Source organism: Rhinichthys klamathensis, unplaced genomic scaffold (genome assembly GCF_029890125.1).
Source record: "Rhinichthys klamathensis goyatoka isolate OS25496 unplaced genomic scaffold, OSU_Roscu_1.1 h1tg000245l_1, whole genome shotgun sequence".
Lineage (NCBI taxonomy): Eukaryota > Metazoa > Chordata > Actinopteri > Cypriniformes > Leuciscidae > Rhinichthys > Rhinichthys klamathensis.
Window position 1 is genome coordinate 99,031 of NW_026606767.1, and position 19,944 is coordinate 118,974.

The 19,944-nt window shown below is 36.6% G+C and overlaps 1 protein-coding gene across 10 annotated transcripts in view; it reads right to left on the reverse strand.

Annotated features, from left to right (window-relative positions):
- Positions 1-19,944, reverse strand: part of rapgef1b (Rap guanine nucleotide exchange factor (GEF) 1b) — a 90,091-nt gene that overhangs the window by 36,414 nt on the left and 33,733 nt on the right. For 5 of the 10 annotated variants that reach the window (XM_056266137.1, XM_056266135.1, XM_056266134.1 and 2 more), the window contains 18 exons: positions 18,761-19,237; positions 17,815-18,020; positions 15,569-15,724; positions 13,546-13,701; positions 11,327-11,413; positions 11,166-11,251; positions 10,977-11,073; positions 8,338-8,413; positions 8,103-8,190; positions 7,936-8,025; positions 6,926-7,111; positions 6,758-6,842; positions 6,551-6,645; positions 5,421-5,499; positions 5,231-5,332; positions 4,997-5,094; positions 4,111-4,239; positions 2,021-2,867 (listed from right to left, as the gene is read on the reverse strand). In XM_056266137.1, the coding sequence (XP_056122112.1) occupies positions 2,717-2,867; positions 4,111-4,239; positions 4,997-5,094; positions 5,231-5,332; positions 5,421-5,499; positions 6,551-6,645; positions 6,758-6,842; positions 6,926-7,111; positions 7,936-8,025; positions 8,103-8,190; positions 8,338-8,413; positions 10,977-11,073; positions 11,166-11,251; positions 11,327-11,413; positions 13,546-13,701; positions 15,569-15,724; positions 17,815-18,020; positions 18,761-19,237 (2,444 nt within the window). In that variant the 3' untranslated portion in view covers positions 2,021-2,716. Of the gene's footprint in view, positions 1-2,020; positions 2,868-4,110; positions 4,240-4,916; positions 5,095-5,230; positions 5,333-5,420; positions 5,500-6,550; positions 6,646-6,757; positions 6,843-6,925; positions 7,112-7,935; positions 8,026-8,102; positions 8,191-8,337; positions 8,414-10,976; positions 11,074-11,165; positions 11,252-11,326; positions 11,414-13,545; positions 13,702-15,568; positions 15,725-17,814; positions 18,021-18,760; positions 19,238-19,944 lie in introns of those variants that run through there. The other 5 variants (XM_056266140.1, XM_056266141.1, XM_056266136.1 and 2 more) reach the window with 4 other exon arrangements.

A 19,944-nucleotide genomic window follows, 5' to 3' on the forward strand; every position in this document is an offset into this window, starting at 1 on the left:
ATTTTGGTGAGCTCTTGCAAATTGTAGCCTCTTTTTCCTATTTGTAGTGGAGATGAGTGGTACCCGGTGGAGTCTTCTGCTGTTGTAGCCCATCCGCCTCAAGGTTGTGCGTGTTGTGGCTTCACAAATGCTTTGCTGCATACCTCGGTTGTGACGAGTGGTTATTTCAGTCAAAGTTGCTCTTCTATCAGCTTGAATCAGTCGGCCCATTCTCCTCTGACCTCTAGCATCAACAAGGCATTTTCGCCCACAGGACTGCCGCATACTGGATACTTTTCCCTTTTCACACCATTCTTTGTAAACCCTAGAAATGGTTGTGCGTGAAAATCCCAGTAACTGAGCAGATTGTGAAATACTCAGACCGGCCCGTCTGGCACCAACAACCATGCCACGCTCAAAATTGCTTAAATCACCTTTCTTTCCCATTCTGACATTCAGTTTGGAGTTCAGGAGATTGTCTTGACCAGGACCACACCCCTAAATGCATTGAAGCAACTGCCATGTGATTGGTTGATTAGATAATTGCATTAATGAGAAATTGAACAGGTGTTCCTAATAATCCTTTAGGTGAGTGTATATATATTTGAATGTATTATAAAATATAAGCTGAATTTTCAGCATCATTACTCCAGTCTTCAGTGTCACATGATCCTTCAGAAATCATTTTAATATGCAGATTTTTCCAGGGTTCTTTGTTCAAAAGAACAGCATTTATTTGAAATAGAAATGTTTTGTAATATTATACATGTCTTTACTGTCACTTTTGAACAATTTAATGCATCTTTGCTGAACAACAGTATTAAAAAATTTTTTTTTTTAAAAATCTTACTGACCTCTTCTGAACAGTGGTCTATTTAACAAAATATCATGGTGGCATAACCATTAAACATGGGAATGCTGTGGCACTTTTTGTAGTTGTAAACACGAGCTAAATGTAGTGTTGGAAAAATACAAACGCAATACAAAGAGAGCAGTTTTATTGGTGGTTGAATATACAGGATGTTAAAGGTGTAACAGGAAAAAAAAATCCCAGGAGTCAGTAAACGTCAACATCTCAAGACGCCACACAATACACACTGAAGAAAGCCTGTTTAGCTTCCTTTCTCCCGTAAGTGAATAACAACGTTCTGTAAAAAAACCACATGCGCGCGCACACACGCTCACACACACACACTCGCACTCACACACTCTCTGACGCCCAGAGATCACAGCATATTCAGTCCTTGTGTTTTTTGCCTCATAATGTTAGTTATTTTAGTGCACGACTCATTTGGTTTGAAAATATATTTCCTCGTAACTGCCCTCTACATGATAGGAGATTATACATCACAACTGTACATGTACATTTATACAGAACATAATATAATACACATCCCAAAAGAATCAAAATCATCCACATGCACGCCGTCAAACTAAGCCCCGCCCCTCTCTGTGACATCATAGTCTGCTCCGGCAAATGTTCGGGTCACTCTTTGACAATAATCAAAGGACAAAAAATGATAAATTAACTTTGAAAAAAAGAAAAAAAGGCTATTTTTGGGACCATTAGGGTAAAGTTTTGCATTATGACACTATTTTCATGAATATCAAGCCTTTTCCCATAAGCCTCATTCATGAAGCATGAGCAAAACAAATGATTTTGTGTTTATAAAACATGTCTTATGTATTGAACTGAATGCAACAACTTGTGTAATGAATAAACTTGCATAAACTTCTGAAAAAATTGCATAAAAAGGCTTTACGAACAACTCGCATTTTTTTAATTTGTTCTGCTCGTGTTTGATGAATGTGACATATTTTTCCCTTTAAAATTAAATTACCATAAATTCAGTACAAATACTACCATTTTGTTTGTACCTCATAAATGCACTTTACATTTTTCTTTTGGCATTTCGCATTGTGCAAGCTATTGAAAATTGGTAAGAGGAAGAAATATACATGAAAAGAAACCGTCATGAAAATAATGTCAATGCGAATTGTACATATAAACAGTTTTTTTTTTGTTTTAAGGTGAAAACGCACACGTTCCCGTGGGACTCGATGGGCTGTGACGGGGTAAACAGTTATAATAAACTTGCACATGGTCACACACAAAACAATATAGCAAGATGACGTGAAAAATGAGTCCAAACGTCCAGTTCGTTCTTTAATTTTCAAATTAATATATTCCACTTATACATTACCCGCCGTGTCTGTCAAAACATTAATTTGAACAGATCAGAGAATATTCCTTATATACGGTTATAAGATTGCACACGTCTGCCCGTTTCCCAATCATATGGTCTGAACGGTGACTGCAGGTCGACCCAGTGGGCGCATCATCAGGTGACTGACCTTTGGAAGGCCAAACGTTACGTCCGAATGGGACAAGCAAACATGAACTCACTCCATCAGGCACAGTGTATTAATATCAAATGAACCAAGCCCTCTTAGAGTGCGTCTTTCTGTACACATAAACATAAAAAAGTTGCTTTATATCACAGCGTTCGGGTCCTCTTGAGCGTGCGTATCTGTATATTTGTATATTGTATATTAGGATTCCCCTCGTGAGGGGAATTTTTTTAAGTCAACAATCGGGGAAAATACTGCCAATGTCTGCCAATGTTTTATCGGTGCAAATTGTAGCTTGCGTGTCTCGGTTCAGCCCAGAACTGTAGCGTGGGTTCCCAAGGTTCTGCAGGAGGTTCAGGTCTCACCGTATATCGTCTCTGAGGCTCTAGGTCTTCTCCTCGCGCTCTGTCCGGCGCCGCGAGATGTTTCGTGGTTTGATCTTGAGCGAGAGTTCCCATAACGCCTCCTCCGCCAGGTGATCGCTGAAGTCGTTGAAGAACGAGACGATGTCGTCGTTACGTTTCAGCTCGTAGTGTCTACAAAGACAATTGAGATAAAAAATTAATCACTGAAATGAATCCTTTTTTAATCAGTTACTGGTGAAATCGGCTACTGATATATGAAAGGTATACTACAATAATATAGCATTAATATAAACCTTATAAAAAAATTACAGTTTAAACTTTTTATGACATAATTATAACTTTAATGTCCTAATTTATATCCTAATTTTATTAAGTTATATCATAATTATCACTGTCATAATAGTTTTTTGTCATAATGACTTGGTTATAATCATGACAAGTTGAAATTATGACAGTCATAATTATGAGATACTTTGTATGTCAGAATTATGTTTTTTGTCATAATTTTGACTTTTCCACATATGACAGTTGTCAGTTGTTTTTTTGTTGTTGGTCAATTTCAACTTTTATCTCAATGACTAAGTAACTTATAATTTCAACTTTTTATATCATAATTATGACTGCCAATTGATTTGGAATTTTTTATGTAATCATGACTGTCATAATTTTTAATCTCATAATGAGAGTTATTATCATGGCAAGTCGAATGATGATTTAAAAAAAAACAATTATGACAAGTCAAAATTATGAGATACTTCTTATGTCTGTTTTTGTTGTTGTTGTAATTTCGACTGCCAATTATGAGTCAATTTCAGCTGATCTCAATGACTTAGTATCTTATCACTTATCAAACTATCAAACACAAAAGATGATGTTTGGAAGAATGTTGAAAACTTAGAATAAAGCAATGAGCCATTAAAGGCTGTGGTCAAATCAAACATCGCTCATTTGGTCACATTTTTATGGAGGGCTGTTTGTGCCAAAAATGAAAATTATGTCATAATTAACTAAACCTCAATTTGTCCCAGACCTGAATGAGTTTCTTCTTCTGAACACAAAAGATGATGTTTTGAAGAATGTTGGAGACAGTTGATGGAAACCCATTGACTTCTGTTGTATTTTTTTCCTACTATGGAAGTCATCGGGGCCATCATCTGTCTGGTCTCCAACATTCTTCAAAATATCTTCTTTTGTGTTCAGAAGAAGAAACTCATTCAGGTCTGGGTCAAATTGAGGTTTAGTTAATTATGACAGAATTTTCATTTTTGGCACAAATGGGCCTCCATAAAAATGTGACCAAATGAGCGATGTTTGATTTGACCACAGCCTTTAATGGCTCATTGCTTTATTCTAAGTCTGTAAGAGTGAAGTGCAGTGTGAATCAGGTGTAGTCAGACGTCAGCGCTTTACTCACACTTGCTGGAAGCGTCTCATGCTGTCCAGAATGTTGAACTGCTGCCAGCGCTTGGAGAAATTCACTTTACCCTCAATAAAATCCGGGTTTCCGAGGTGAACAAACGTCAGGTCCTGTAGGATCAAACCCCTGTCAGGGAACAAAATAACATTATTAGCTAAACTACTACATTACCTTCTACACTACTACACCCAGATTCATAGAGTTTTGCATATCTTTGCATTTAAATATTACCTTTTTTTTATTTGCTTGCAATATCATTTTAGTTTCAGCAATGAAATTATCTAATAATAATACATTTTTGTTGAATTCAGCAGATTCATAGAATATTGTTAACTACACCAACACTATAAAAAATATTGTTGGTAATTGAAATCAAGTTGAAATAAAATAAAGAATAAATATTAAATAGAAAACATATACTTAAACAAAGAAAAATCAGAAATGTTCCCTCAGAAACTAACAGAAATAAATAGGTTGAAATAAAATGAACTGAATAACAAATTAACTGAAATAAAAATAGATGAAAGCTAAATAAGAAATATAAAAACTAATAAAATGACAAAAGCACAAAACAAAAGTACTAAAAACTTAAATTAAAAACTGAAACCATAAGAATAAAAGCCAATTCAACATATTGATTAATACATTCTATAATAGTGTATATAAAAATGCTACATTTTTTACTATGCAGGTCAAAATTGAATGTCATGAACCTCATAAAACTGCTTTTCTAACTCTGAAAAGTTGTAAAACAGGCAGATTTCGCCAGATAATGCGTTGATAAGCGTTCTTGAGGCTGAGAGGGAAGACTTTAAATCATTCATTTGCTTTATTCCATTTCAGTTCATTTTCTAACTAAGTTTTGTTTCAAGCACAAACTCACAGGTAGGGAATACATGGCGGCTCCACTTCGGCTAGAGCTGCTCTGTACGCTCGGAAAGATGACGAGCTGTCAATCAAAGTGCAGTACTCCTCCAAGCCCTGGAAAAAGACAGGAAAAGGGAGATACATTTTTGTTGTTGTTGTAAAAACAGCTTTTATTGAATGATTTTCTTTAGTTATGCTAACTTAAGCAGTGAGGACGACGTGTGGACTTTAATCAGTTTGTTTGACTGACCTCAGACGTCTGCTTCTGCCATTCCAGGCGTCTGATTGGTGCAGAGTCCAGCGCCGAGAGAATCGCCAAATAAGAGTTGAAGTTATTCAGTTTCCGCAAGTGCTACGGACCAGATTAAAACATTAAATCACTCAGAAAGCAGAGGAAGTGTTCATGTATGTGTGTGTTACTCTAGTCAACTGTGGTTTACCTTCATGATTTTGATGAATTTGAGCAGCAGTTTCTCTCTGTCCTGAGCTTTCTCTTGCTGGATGATTATAGAGCGCACCCTAGTGGACAGGAGGAATTACACTTGAGTACACAAACACTGAGTGAGTATGGGGAATATGTAGGGCATGAGGGTGTAGTATACAGGGTTATAGTGTGCAGGAAGTCCTCCATTGCCAGATTTAAAGCGATCTACATACATGTGTGGTCCACACAGCAGCTAATTCAGGGTAGATACAGGAAAACTACGTCGAATTTACATGTTTTGGCATTACGTTTAAATTAGACATAAATAGAAATATAAAAATTACAAAAACACAAAAAAATAATTAAAACTAAAATATATATATTTTTTAAAATAAAAGCTTAATCAAAATACTGATTAATACTCTAATAGTATATAAATAATAGTTTTTGTCTAAAAACAAATCCATTTACTGTTAAAATTAAAATATGGAAGTAAAAGTGAGCAGACTAAATTAGAGATAAAGAGAAATAATAAAATTGACAAAAGCACAAAACAAATTACTAAAACTAAAATTAAAATAAAAACTGAAAATATGAAAATAAAAGCTTATTCCAAATACTATAATAGTATATAAAGATTTTTTTAAATTCAGTTTACTGTTAAAATTAAAACATGGAAGTAAAAGCGTGCAGGCTTCATATTTGATAAAGAAATGAGAGATAAATAGAAATATAAAAAAATATATAAAAATGACAAAAGCACAAAACAAAATTACTATAACTAAAATTAAAATACAAAATGAAAAGCTATACAAAAATTCTGTTTACTGTTAAAATTAAAACATTGAAGTAAAAGTGTGAAGCCCTTATATTTAATCACCAGTCTTTAGTGCTTTAGTATTCACAAACAGTAGTAGATATTATGATTTGATTAAGTGTTCAGCCCTACTTTTGATTTATGTATCCAAAATGTCCCAATTCTGTGACATTCCATCATGCAATACTGTAAATTCCATTTTTAAGACTGGATTCTACAATTCTGCCATTGTGATTTTACCATGGCAGAAATCACAGGGCCCTTGATGCACATATAGGGAACAAATGTATGTTGTACTAAGAGTGTAGTGAGTATCAGTAAATATGTACCAGTAGCTCATGTTGTTAAAGTGCTCTGTAAACTGGGTCAGATTTGGACTTTTCTCTTCGTTCTGTTCCTTTGCCCAAAGCAGCACCTCAGGAATCTGAAGACAGAGATGACAACAGGTTATTGTGCATCACTTTTTACACCCACAAATCAAAAAAAAATCAAAAAATTCCATTATCACATCAGATAAAAAAGTCTGTGTTTGTCACCTCGATCTTGTAGAAAAGTTCTGCGTCCAGCAACGTCAGCTGATCGGCGATCTCATGACTGCGGAAATCGTGCAGCGTGCCGGGCCTTCGGAGAGAGAGCCAATTAAACACGAAACAAACGTGCAAAGATGAGAACATCCCCGATGACCCCTGAACTTTGACCTTTACCTGGCAGAGACGCCCCGCGCGGCGAGAGGCTTGAGCGTGTGCACGTGCCTCAGGAGCCTCTTCTGCTCCACTTTATCTAGGATGTTCTTTCGCAGGACCCTCGCCAGACTCAGTTCCCCGTTACAGACCAGCCGAAACACCAGATCCATCAACTGCCGCAGGATGTCCTCGGTCAACTCCACCAGACTGACACACAGATCACATGATCATTCAATACCATTCAAAAGTTTGAGATCAGTAAGATCTTTTTTGCTTGGACAGAGTCAAATAAATGCAGTTGTTTTGAACTTTCTTTTCATGGTTTCCACAATGATATTCCGCAGCACAACTGTTTTATACATTGATAATAATAGTAAATGTTTCTTGAGCAGCAAATCGTCATATTAGAGTGATTTCTGAAGGATCATGTGACACTGAGGACTGGAGTAATGATGCTGAAAATACAGCTTTGATCACCGGAATAAATTACATTTTAACATATATTCACATAGAAAACAGTTATTTTAAATTGTAAAAATATTTCACAATTTTACCGTTTTTACTGTATTTTTGATCAAATAAATGCAGCCTTGATGAGCAGAAGAGACTTTTTAAAAAAGTGCTAAATATATTCAATAGTGTATACACTAAATAGCTATTCAATTTGAAAAAAATCCTTATTTCAATATTATTTCGCTACAAACAAAAGACACAAGAAGAAACATCGGGGAACATTACAACTGAGTCATGGCTCAATTAATTAATCATTTGATCAAGTTCCTTGAATAAATCGTCTGGACGAACCGATATGCTAAGAAACATTTCTTATTATTATCATCAACGCTGGAAACATTTGTGCTGCTTCATGTTTTGGTTCGATTCTGAAAGTCCCCAACTGTGTTTGTGGCAGATACTGCTTTGACTAAATAAAATGCTATAATAAAATTAAAAACATATATTCCTAACATAGTTAGCAACCATAGTTAGTGTAGCTTGATAATGAGAAGTTTGTATCATGTGCATTTCCTCACCAGAGTTCGTCCACGACTCTCACCAGCACGAAGAACGTGTTTTTACTGACACGCTTCTTGAAGGTGTCTGGACTGTGACAGAAGCGTGTGTATGTGCAGCGGAGTTAAGAAACACACACACACATATGCAGACTGACTGCTGCTAACAGATCATGCGATTGAAAGGATATCTGTAGTGAAGTTTTTTAATGAGGTCTTCGGGTGTTATGAAGGTTCTGTAGGTGGTGAGAAAAGCCTCACAGTACAACACCAAATCTACAGCAAACAGAGGAATAGAATTAAAATACACTCAAGATATACAGCAAACCTCCATCACACACAGATACAGTAGGAATAACATCACATATACACACATATGCATAACACTGAACCATGTTCACATGAAGAAAGGATGTGGATTACCTTTGCGGTCTGTTTCTGTAGCGTGAACCAACAGTATATCACCAGAACCGGCTCTCACATCAGGACCATCATCATTCTATCAGAGAGAGAGAGTTATTACTGCAGCTCACTGAAGTCCAGCTCAGCCCGTGGCACTGCACCAGCTGACGGTGTGTGTGTGTGTGTGTTTTAGACTTTAACCATCAACCACTACAGAATTACTCTCAAAACGCTAGAGGACATACACTCCAGTTATGATCTTATCAAAAAACACATCAAATTTACACCTAGTGGACCTGATTCCTCTTTCTTTACCCATTATGAAACATATTTTTAACCTAAATCAATATTTCATTTCACATATTCACACATTTGATAAGCGTGTAGAGCTGCACGGTTGAGCGTTAAAAGATCGCAATCTTATTCCTAAATGACAACGATTCTCCTGTATCTATTACACCTTTGACAAGCAAACGTAAACGCAGTGTTGGGGAAGCTACTCTGAAACTGTAGTTTGACAAGCTACAAGCTACTCGCAAGTTAAAGTAGTTAAACTACAGTCAAGCTACCCTTTTGGAAAAGTAGTTAGCTACACTACAAGTTACTATCAAAAAGTAGCTAGCTACATTGAAACTACTTTTGCTTTTTTTGAACAACGTATATTATAAATAACTGAATAAGTGTCTGAGGAATGTTTTAAGTAAAATATGTAGTTTTCAAAACAATTCGCTCTGAAACCAGTCACAACAAATCTATTCAGCAATTTAATTAGATCAAAGCCTTTGTCGTCCGATAAACAAACTAAGATTACATTTTTTGTTCAACTGATAAATACGATGGCGCAAACGTTAGTGGTCTTTTATGTTCATTACCAAACTGGCAGACAGATCATGGTAATTAAATCAGAAATAGAAATTTGATGTAACATAGAGAGCAATAAAGCAGGATAATTAATACATTTAAAATGGCCATTACTGTATGTGCGTCCTTAAATTTGTGCTTGAGGTCTTCGACGTAGACAGCGTTTTAAACTTTGGTTTGCAAAGATTGCATACAAAAGTGTAACCTTTACTTGTCGTTTCTTTGAGAGACATGAACTTGGACAAATAAGGCCATGGGTAATTAACGTTAGTTGTTTCTCCATCCTCCAAATCTGCCGCCACGTCTTGCTCCATCATGGGCTGTGTCAACCCACTTCTGTACGTGAACCGTTAGCCGCAAGATGCGTGATTAAACAACAGGTGGCGGTAATGGCAAAAAATTAGTTTGTAATCTAACAAGAAGAAGAATATCCTTGCATCGCGCTGATTCGCGCAGGCTCGACAAAACGCAATGTAGCTTTTGCTCGCGCTACACCGCTACTTGCTGCAAAAAGTAGTTAGCTACTGGAAAAGCTACACTGTTTAAAAAGCAACTGAGCTACTGCCAAGCTACTGAAAAATGTAGTTAAGTTAGTAGCGTCGCTACTTGTAGTTAACTACTCCCCAACACTGCGTAAACGTACCACTTTTCAACCCCACAGTATCATTATTTCTGTGTTACAATAATTCAGATGATCACAGAAGTGCTTGGATAAAAAAAGTTTATAGTTCAGATATAAACACTGATGTCTACAGTAGCAATCAAAATAAAGTAAATCACCTTTTGAAAGTAACTTGACACTTCAAATAACGATTGTATCAATGACAATGGCGACAAGTGACTGTTAATTCAATCAAGAGATTCGTTCAAAAACGCTGATTTATCCAGTAATGAAGCAAGTGAAGTCTTTATGAGTGATTCAATGAATCACTCATTCAAACCTTTTTATATATGATTTAATGATAACGTTAATATTCATATTAAATATACTGCAGCAATTGTCAGAACCTCAGAATCGAGGGAGACTCGTGATCTCTTTTTTAAACAACAACAAAAAAAATTGCGATTCTCAATTTATCCAGAATTGTGCAGCAATAGTTTGTAAATTATGTTTATCTGATTTTCTATTTACATACTATTTGTACTTCTACAGTTTTATTATCTGTTAAGTAACTACTAATTTAATGCTAAACTATTTTAGAGTTCCCACTATTATAAAAAGAGTTCCCACCCTTTTTACATTAATTTCCATGACTTATCACTAGTTAATGGATATGGAGTTGTCCAATTTTAAAGACATTACCCCCATTTCTACCCGACGAAATAGTTTATAACTTGGAATAGCAAAAAAAAAAAAAAAAAAATCTTTATCTATGACTTTATTATTATTTTATTATTTATTATTAATTTTGACCCAGGAGCAGGGTTATTATTGTTAACCAAAACCATAAATAAGTTACATTACTTGAAATAAAATAAATATTAACAGAAATAAAATGATATATATATAAAAAAGGCAACATTTATCATTTTCATTTAGTTCAAATTTAAGTACCAAATTAACTAAAACAAAACAAACTTAAAGTTATAAAAACTATATAGACAAAAAACTAATTATATATAAAAATGAGAAAATAAATGAAAAACAAAACAAATGCACAAATGCAAAACTAATTAGCAGAAATGAATGAATCAATCAATCAATCAATCCTAATATTTCCAGGTATTAATTGTTCCTGGCTTTTGGTTTAGGATGTTTAATAAAGGTTTTGTACAGTTCATGAAAGCTTTATTATTACCTCTGCTTTGAGCGTGATGCGGTCCATAATGTCATTATGATCAATGAGGGATAATTCATCAACATCATCTATCTGACCATGACTGGGTTCTTTCGGCCTGTGAGCGAGAGAAAACATTACACACACATTTACACATCTCTTAAACCTGCCCAAAGCACGACACACAAGCACAAAGACCTGATTCCACACCTGTCCTTAGACAATGCTTCCTTGCTATTGGACGTGGGTATGTGAGGGGTGTGGTCTTGAAGCCCATCATCACATGAAGACGTGTCCTGAAGAAGTAAAAAATAGAATTACACTCCTCCAAACACACACACCTTAACACAATGACACACATGGGCACTTACAGTGCGGTGTGTGTTGTCTCCGTTAGCCTGTGTGGACGAGTACAGGTTCACATACTCTCCCTCGCCACCTTCATCAACACTTTCACTCTATAGCAAAAACAACAGGGACAAACGTCACAACTGGGACAGGCAGGCATCCAATACACACCTTCATACACACATTGTTCAAGCTGCTCATGGTTTGTCTCAAGACACAAAAGTGCTGCCACTACGCTAAGGATGAGCTTTGGGTGGTTGCTTATGATATTCTGGTCTCTAGATAGGACTCAGGACCAGGATTATTATTATTATTAACTTAATACATTTTTTTTTAAACTAAAAACTGTAAAAAATTATGCATTTTGGCCGTTCATTTACACAACAACTGCGTTTTGGGGGCCTGAAAACACAAACTTTTGAAAACGGGTGTCAAAGTGCACGTTTTTTTAATAAAACAATACCGTTCTCGTCTCCGTGTAAACTACAAAAACTCGAATTTGTGAAAGCGGTGACATCGTGCGCATGAGTATTACGTGTTCAGTCTATAGGCGCGTACTGTTTCTTTAAAAAGTGACATCGCCAACTACTGGCCTGGCATGAATAATACAGTGTTTTAGTAATTTTCGCAGATCCGTGTGAATAGGGATCATTTTGACAACGTTGTCGTCTGTACGCGAAAAACGCAAAGGAAAAACTTTTCCATTTGTGGTACACTGTGGTCGTGTAAACATTCCCTAAAACTAAAAGCACGCAAAAAGGCATTTACATTACTTGAAATAAAATAAACATTAGCTGAAACAAAAAAAACTTATTTCATTGCAGTTAGTGGCAAAGGCAAGTACTAAACTAACTAAAACTTCCAGACCCCTAAAGGCACATGGTGATGGAATAAAATTTGAGAATGGAAGAATAAACATTCGCAAAACACAAACACAAGTTTTCTCAGGGGAACGCAAAACTTTTGTGCAAGAACGCAAGAGCATTGAAATATAATTTTTCCTCCCTTCTCATCATTTTTCCATCATTATGTCCCTTAAGTTTAGGGGCTCTGTAAAAACCAAAACTAAAAACTATATAGATTAAGAAAAACAACAACAAAATTACTCAAATAAAATGAAAACAGAAAATAGAAAAATAGAATTTAATCCAAAATATGAACAGAAACTATATTAATATCACAATAACACTGCCCAGGACCCCATTTTATTGTCCCACATGTGAAAATTGTCCAATCTGTTTAAAAAAGCAATAGCACACCTATCTTTTTCACTGAAAACTGAAGTTATAAGACACAAATGACATCTAGAATATGTTTACCACTAGATGGCATTGATGCACACACATTTACAATATTTTCTTAATATAACATTCTTCCATAATGGTTTTTTTGGTTGTTTTTTTACAACAACAAATAAACACTCACAAGGAAGTGCATATAATGCTCCAGTCCATATTATATTTTCAGGAAAAGCTGAGATAAAGTATAAAGTATCATTTTTCATGTGTGTTCATAAAAATATCTATGCTTTTCAGACAAAACTGCACTTCCTTTTGGGGACGTCTTAAGTGGAAGAAATAGTGGTCACACTTTACATAAAGCCTTCGTGTATTACGCATTGTAAATGTGTTCATAATGTATGTTATAATGCATTATATCTTTTTATAAATAATCACAACAAAATAATGCATAATAAATATTCATAGATTCTTTGAAAATCTGATATTGGTTATGTGTTTTGAAGAATTAAACATTATAAAGCTGTAACAATGAATAGATAAGTGTTAGAACGGTGGTTGCAATTATTCACAAGATCATACAATGTATTATAAGGTGCATAAGGCATTATTAACGCCTTTTTTATTATACATAAAGGCTTTAAGTAAAGTGTTACCAAAATAGTTAATAAATAAATGTTTTATTTTTAGTTCGAAATGCAAAGGCATGGTTATTAAGGACTAATTATTATAATTTGCTTTATTTAAAAACAATAGAAGCCCATATTCCGATAATTACTGAAATGTGTGTTTGTTCTTGAGAGTGTGTTTGTTCTTCAGTGTGTGTGTGTGTGTGAGAGAGAGAGAGAGTGAGTGAGTGAGTGAGTGTGTGTTCTTGAGTGAGTGTGTGTTCTTGAGTGAGTGTGTGTGTGTGTGTGTTCTTGAGTGTGTGTGTGTGTGTGTGTGTGTGTGTTCTTGAGTGTGTGTGTGTGTGTGTGTTTGTGTGTGTTCTTGAGTGTGTTTACCGCGGAGGTAAGAAGCGAGTCAGAAAGAGAAGACTCAGAAGGAAGACAGACGGCCAGAGAGACCAGAGAGCTGGTCAAGGACCCGTTAGAGACACCAGCCCCACCATCTAGAGCTCTGCCGGCATTGGTCAAGCCAATCGGGTCAGAACTCTGCGACTGGTGGAAACAGAAGAAAAGAGAAGAAATGGGAGAGGAAAGATGTAATCAGACGAAGTATTTGGAATAAATCTGAAAAGAAGGAAAAAGACAGGAGAACGGAGATATGTTCTATTCTGTGTAAAATAGCAAGAGGACAGCGAGTTTAAATTAGTAACCACCCACTAAAGAGAGAACAAACTCTATCAGGCAATACAACACACACCGCTGGACAAGTCAAATCCTGGCGGAACTTCCGGATGTTGCTTAGAGGGATTAAAACACCTGCAGGGACTCGCCTGGAACACCAGCAACAACATTCCAATTCATCCCATCACACACACAGCTCAACAAACATGGTCCAACATGTTTCCCGGAGAGATCGGGAAGAGCTTCCCCCATTCTATTCCATCTGTGACATTCTGGAATGTAAGCATTCCACAGAGACTCAGAGGAGGGAGTGAGGAAAAGAGATAGAAAGAGGGGGGAAAAATACATATGGAGCCTCACACACACACACACACACACACACACACTTTACTGAACGAAATGGTTAAGACTTTCCTTAGGCACTCACTCACTCACTCACACACACACACATAAACATCATATTGCTTCTTCTCTGACCTCTAAGGTCAGGGGTCAAGAGCAAAGAACATTCCAGAACAATTCCCAGATTCCGTTACCATGACAAACTAGTTTAAAAAAACTCATCACTAGGGAGAAACACTCCAAACAACAGCTTGCTGATCTCAGTGACAACCAGTGTAGTATTTATTCATATTTTGAGTTAGCTTTTATTTTTATATTTTCAGTTTTCATTTTTAACTAAATTTTTTAGTTATTTTGTAATGTGCTTATGTCATATTAGATTTTTTTTCAATAAATTTAATCTTATATTTGTATTTATTTCAGATTTAGTAACTTTAGTACTTTAACTTCAACTTGTATATGTATTATTTATTCTTATATATATCATTTATTTTAGCTTTATTTCGATTAATAGTTTAATAGTTTTAGTAAACAATAATAACACTAGCAATAACAGACTCTTTCAGCATCTTCATGGTATATTTTCTTCATAGCATTAGCATATACACCCACACTTTCAGTGAGGACAGAAAAATTTGATGCTAGAAACATGTCATATCTGGGCGTACATACGTTTTTTTTTCTTTGGATGATACTATCAACAGTAGAATCTGAAATTCTAGACAAAATATCACAAATCTTCATAAGCTATCGTGAGAAACATGCGGAAAGAGCTGGTCATCTTAGATGTATTGCTGAAAATAACTGTATAAAATCAATGAAAATTGATTTTTTAAAAACCCAATGACATTCTAAATGTCAAGACTAATAAAAAACTTGAGTAACATGAAGATTAAACAGCATTTTGATAAGCCATGGATTTAAACCTTAAACCCAGATAATCAGATAAATTAAGATTAGATAAGATTTGAGACTTTAATTCAGCTTTGGTTCTGGTTCCAAGTCACCAAATAAAACCCAAAAGGGCAAAGTGGACGCGCAAACTCCATAAATAATCTTTAAGTCGCATCTGAACAGCGGTTTAATAACCACCCCAGGGAGACATGTTAAAAATGATGACAAAACCATATGAAGAGCACATGTCTGCCGAAACCACACACAGAATGACCAGAACACACTGAATACAGACACACAAGCAGACGTACAGAGTATAATAGGCTTCATTCATGAATATTCTGTATATATATTCATTTTATTATTAAATACTAGCCCTGAAATACTTAACACACTTCTTCTAAACACACTAAACTTCTTAAAATTTTGAAAGAGGAAAACAAAAAATCCTTTTGAATTGTTTACATGTCCTTTTCCCTCCACTCCTAAACTGCTCACTCACCACAGGCGTGGTCAAAGAGGCGTGGCCACTGAGGAAGGAGTTAGACACTGATAGGCTGAGACCAAGAGCAGGCTCCGCCTCCTCCAGAAGCCCAGCAGGAGGAGGGAGAATTGAAAAAGAGGAAGAGGAGGATGAAGAAGGAGAGGTATAGGAGGCCTAGAGCACAAGACAGAAACATGGAACAGGAAGAAGAGAGACAGAGGAAAGAAAATAAGAAGAAATCAGGTTAAAAAGTAAGAAAAGCAAAGAGAGTTATATTAACTCAGCTGGAAAAAAGTAGAAGCTGGTTTAAAGGCAACATGTGTTTGTGTGTCTACAGTAAGTAAGTGTATATATATATATATATATATATATATATATATATATATATATATATATATATAACATAACAGTTTTAATAAATACGCTTAAGTAAACCTACAAAGTAAAAGTATTGTATTTACTTGGAACTTGATACCCAACAGTACGCAGATAAAAGACCATAGTCAATATTCATAATTATTATAGGCTTAAATGAAAATATTCTGACAGTGAGACTAACTTGGAAACCACAGGTAAAAGCATGCATGGCTACTCGCTACCACTGTCAAATGATATTATGAATCTATACGCTATATAATAAAAACGCCTAAACACAGGTAAAATCTATACACAAATTTTCATGAACAAACTGCCATAATTTCTTAACAAAAATTATTATATTCCCCTACCTACCTAATAAATCTAATGCAATATAAATGACTATAACATAGTATGTAATGTAAAAATGCACATTTCCACCCAAACCATGGTAAATACAGTCAGTGTTACTACAGTACATTCATGGTAAATAAAGGTGGTGATTTGGGGATTTAAAAGTCTTTTAAAGCAACACTAAGTAAGATTTTTTACCTTAAAATAATGTTTCCAAAATCGTTTCAGTGGTTCATTAAGTCGTAACAGGGTCAAAGGCACTTCTGGATTCGCTTTGCGGTCCTATATCTGCTATAACCACGCTATGTAAGATTGCCAGATCGGGTCGCGTTTCTGTAGTTCTAAATGAGACTTAAGAAAACTACAAATTTGACTTGCTTTACGTCAAGCGTTACAATAGTCATTATTTTGTTTTTCTTCATTTCTGATGTCGCAATACATCATACTTTCATGAAATCATGCAACATACTCTACCTCGTCTGTGGACATCGTTCATTCCAAAGCCGGTGCTGGATAAACAGCGAGGGTGCGCGCGACAGTAGCTGCGCTAGGCTAAATTATTTACGACAGCGGTAATGGACAATTCCGCTTCCAACCTGTAGGGCGACCGCAGAGGAAAAGTTACTTCGTTCATAGCACAATGTTTCTCCTGTTTCCCTCATCAGTCTTGTTGGGAATGTTGAGGCTGTTTCATCCGATTCAAAACTAGTTTAATCATCGAGTGATTTGTGGTTTGTACCGGAGGTGTGTGTTAAATTATAATGTTTCTCACAGGATGTCGCAGCGCTGTTTAATAATGGTGTCCAGGACCGGAAGTAAACAAAAAGAAAAAAACGAAGCCGACTAAAACAGCCCGACGGCCGGCTTGGTGTGTCCCGTCTCGAAGCGCTCCGACTGACCTGAGAAACGCGTTCCTGGTGGTGCGGCTAAATTTGGATAGATACATGGCTGCAAAAACAGGGGGAGGGAGGCGGGGGTGCCCTCAGGCCGGATGGAGGCGATTGGCGGGCCGGATTTGACCCACGGGCCGCCAATTGAACAGCCCTGCATTAGAGTATTAGTAGACTGTCTGCTTAAAATCTGATAACATTTTATTCTGATCCTCCCCAACAGACATTCTCCTGACTATAAGTAACTTTAAAGTACATGTCAACTTATTCTACTAACCCAAACCCAACTACTAATACTCTAATGAGAGTTAGTTGACACGTAGTTGCAAAGTTACTTATAGTTATCAGAACGTCTAAAGTGAACCATTGAAATAAAGTGTAACTGCCGTGGCAGAAATTCCCCACAGCATGAGAGTTCCGGTTTGGTAAAGAATCTAATCTAATCTGTAACACTTTTACAAAAAACAAAAAAAACATAGTTAATCCGTGTTTTCCACTTGACTTTACAGTGACCCTGACGTGTCCACCAGACCAGTCACATGGGGCCTAATCTAAAGAACCCCAGTTTGACCTCTCACCTCTCAGAGCTTAACCTTTGACCTGCTCCATGCTCAATGCCCTCAGGCACAGGTCACTGATAACATGCATTGGATGATAACTCACCAGTTGTCTCTGTTTGGGTGGCAGCGCTGGCGGTGGGACGGGTTCATGCACAGAGTCTGAGCTGCTGTAGGAGTCGTTGAAGCCGTAAACCTCCTGAAAGCGCTTGTTCCTCCGCTGCTCGTAAATACTCTCGCTCTGAGGCGTCTGGTAGAAGACGGACGGCTGCGGTTCCGAATAATCCTCCACAAACTGCATGTACTGCAGAACTGCAGAGAAAAAAACTAAAGTTAAACATGCAAAAAAAGAGGCATTTGCTTGGTTTTTAATTCTGTATCACAATAAAAAATGACTGAAAAACAGTATACACTACCGGTCAAAAGTTTGAATAACTAATGAATCATTTAAACAAGTCTCTTATGTTCACCAAGCCTGCATTATTTTAATAAAAAATACAGTAAAAACAGTGGTATTGGGAAATATTGTTACTGTTTAAAATAACTGTTTAATATTAAAACGTTATTTATTCCTGTGATCAAAGCTGTATTTTCAGCATCATTACTCCAGTCTTCAGTGTCACATGATCCTTCAGAAATCACTCTAATATGATGATTTGCTGCTCAAGAAACATTTCTGATTATCATCAATGTTGAAAACAGTTGTGCTGCTTCATCTTGAAAAATACATCAGTTTCCATAAAAATATTAAGCAAGCAACATTGATAATAATAAGAAACATTATTGATAAACAAGCACCAACAATTAATAACAATTGAGGACCAAATCAGAATATTAGACTGATTTCCTGAAGGGTCATGTGACGATGTGGCAATGCATAAAAATCCTAAAAGGTCCTAAAAATGGCTTCATTTGCAAAATATAATATCTTATGCATTTATTTTGGAGTGAAATGAGACCCAGGCGTGTTGCTGGATGAGATTCACTCGTTCATTAAAAATCGAATTTCTTCTGACTGCGAATTTATCACTTTGCGCAGCTTTTTCTCTTACTCTGTTTGCCCTTCTTCTCTGGTAGCGGCGGCGGGCTGTCGGCGTCTGTGTACTGTGAGAGTTCGTCTCCGCCGTTGACCTGAGGAAGGGGAGACGCTGGCGTCACCAGCGGGAACGGTGGCGTGGGCTGCTCCTCTTCTGATAGGTTATCGTAGTGCGATGGGAGGCGCTCGTAAAGAGGGTACGCCGATAAGATGGGTGCGGATCGTCGCTTCTTCTGGGGGAGGGCGGGTGGATGCACCCTATTGGTCTGTCCAGGTGCGAGGGGCGGAGTCCAGTACTCCAGGGAAGCCTGATTGGTGACGGGAGCACTGAAACGCGGGTGGGTGGGCGGGGCCTGGGCGGGGCTTAATGACTGAGACTCCCCGTGGCATTCTGGGAGAGGGCTCAGACTGCTGCCAGTGCCGGTGGGAAACGGTAACGGGTCGGAGACGGACAGATCCTGATGTAGGAAGTCGTAATCAGGATCGTATCCCTCTATAGAAAAAAAGCAGAGGATCAAATCAAGGTAAGCTTACAAAAACCTTCAACTTTTACTCAAACATTCATAATAGTGAAGTCATTATTTACGTAGCTCTTATAAACAGGAAAATAACAAATCAATTTCTGCAGTAAAACAACTCTAAAAACAATAGTGCCGTTATCAACAGTGCTGATTCACTTCGGTTCAATAACGGTGTAGTTCATTAATTATGAAATGAGTTCAATTCAGCGATACAGAAGACAATAGTAACATTATTCGGCTATAATCAGTTCAATGTTGATTTAATAACAGTGTCGATGTTGCAAAATGTGTCAATTATGAACACAAATTCGATTCAGCTATAAAGCAGCTCTACAGAAGACAACAGTGTCGCTATTGAGCTCAATTCAGATCAAGTTTTGTTCACATCTGATAGTGTCAAAATCGATGATATTAAAGGAGAACTCCGGCACAAAATGAACCTTTGGTCTAATAAAACATTGGTACCTAGTCAACCGTTCTCTGAGATTTGTTATCATGATAATCGAATGTAAAGAGTTTTATCTCTAAAAACTGTTTAGCGTATAACGCTAGTAATGGGGGCATATAATAAGTAAAAAGAAATCGCTAGTTAATACCACTAACAAGGCTCAAAATAGCCCCACACGAACACAGTAACATAATGAGGGTCCCTACATGCAAAACGAAGCATTGAGAACTT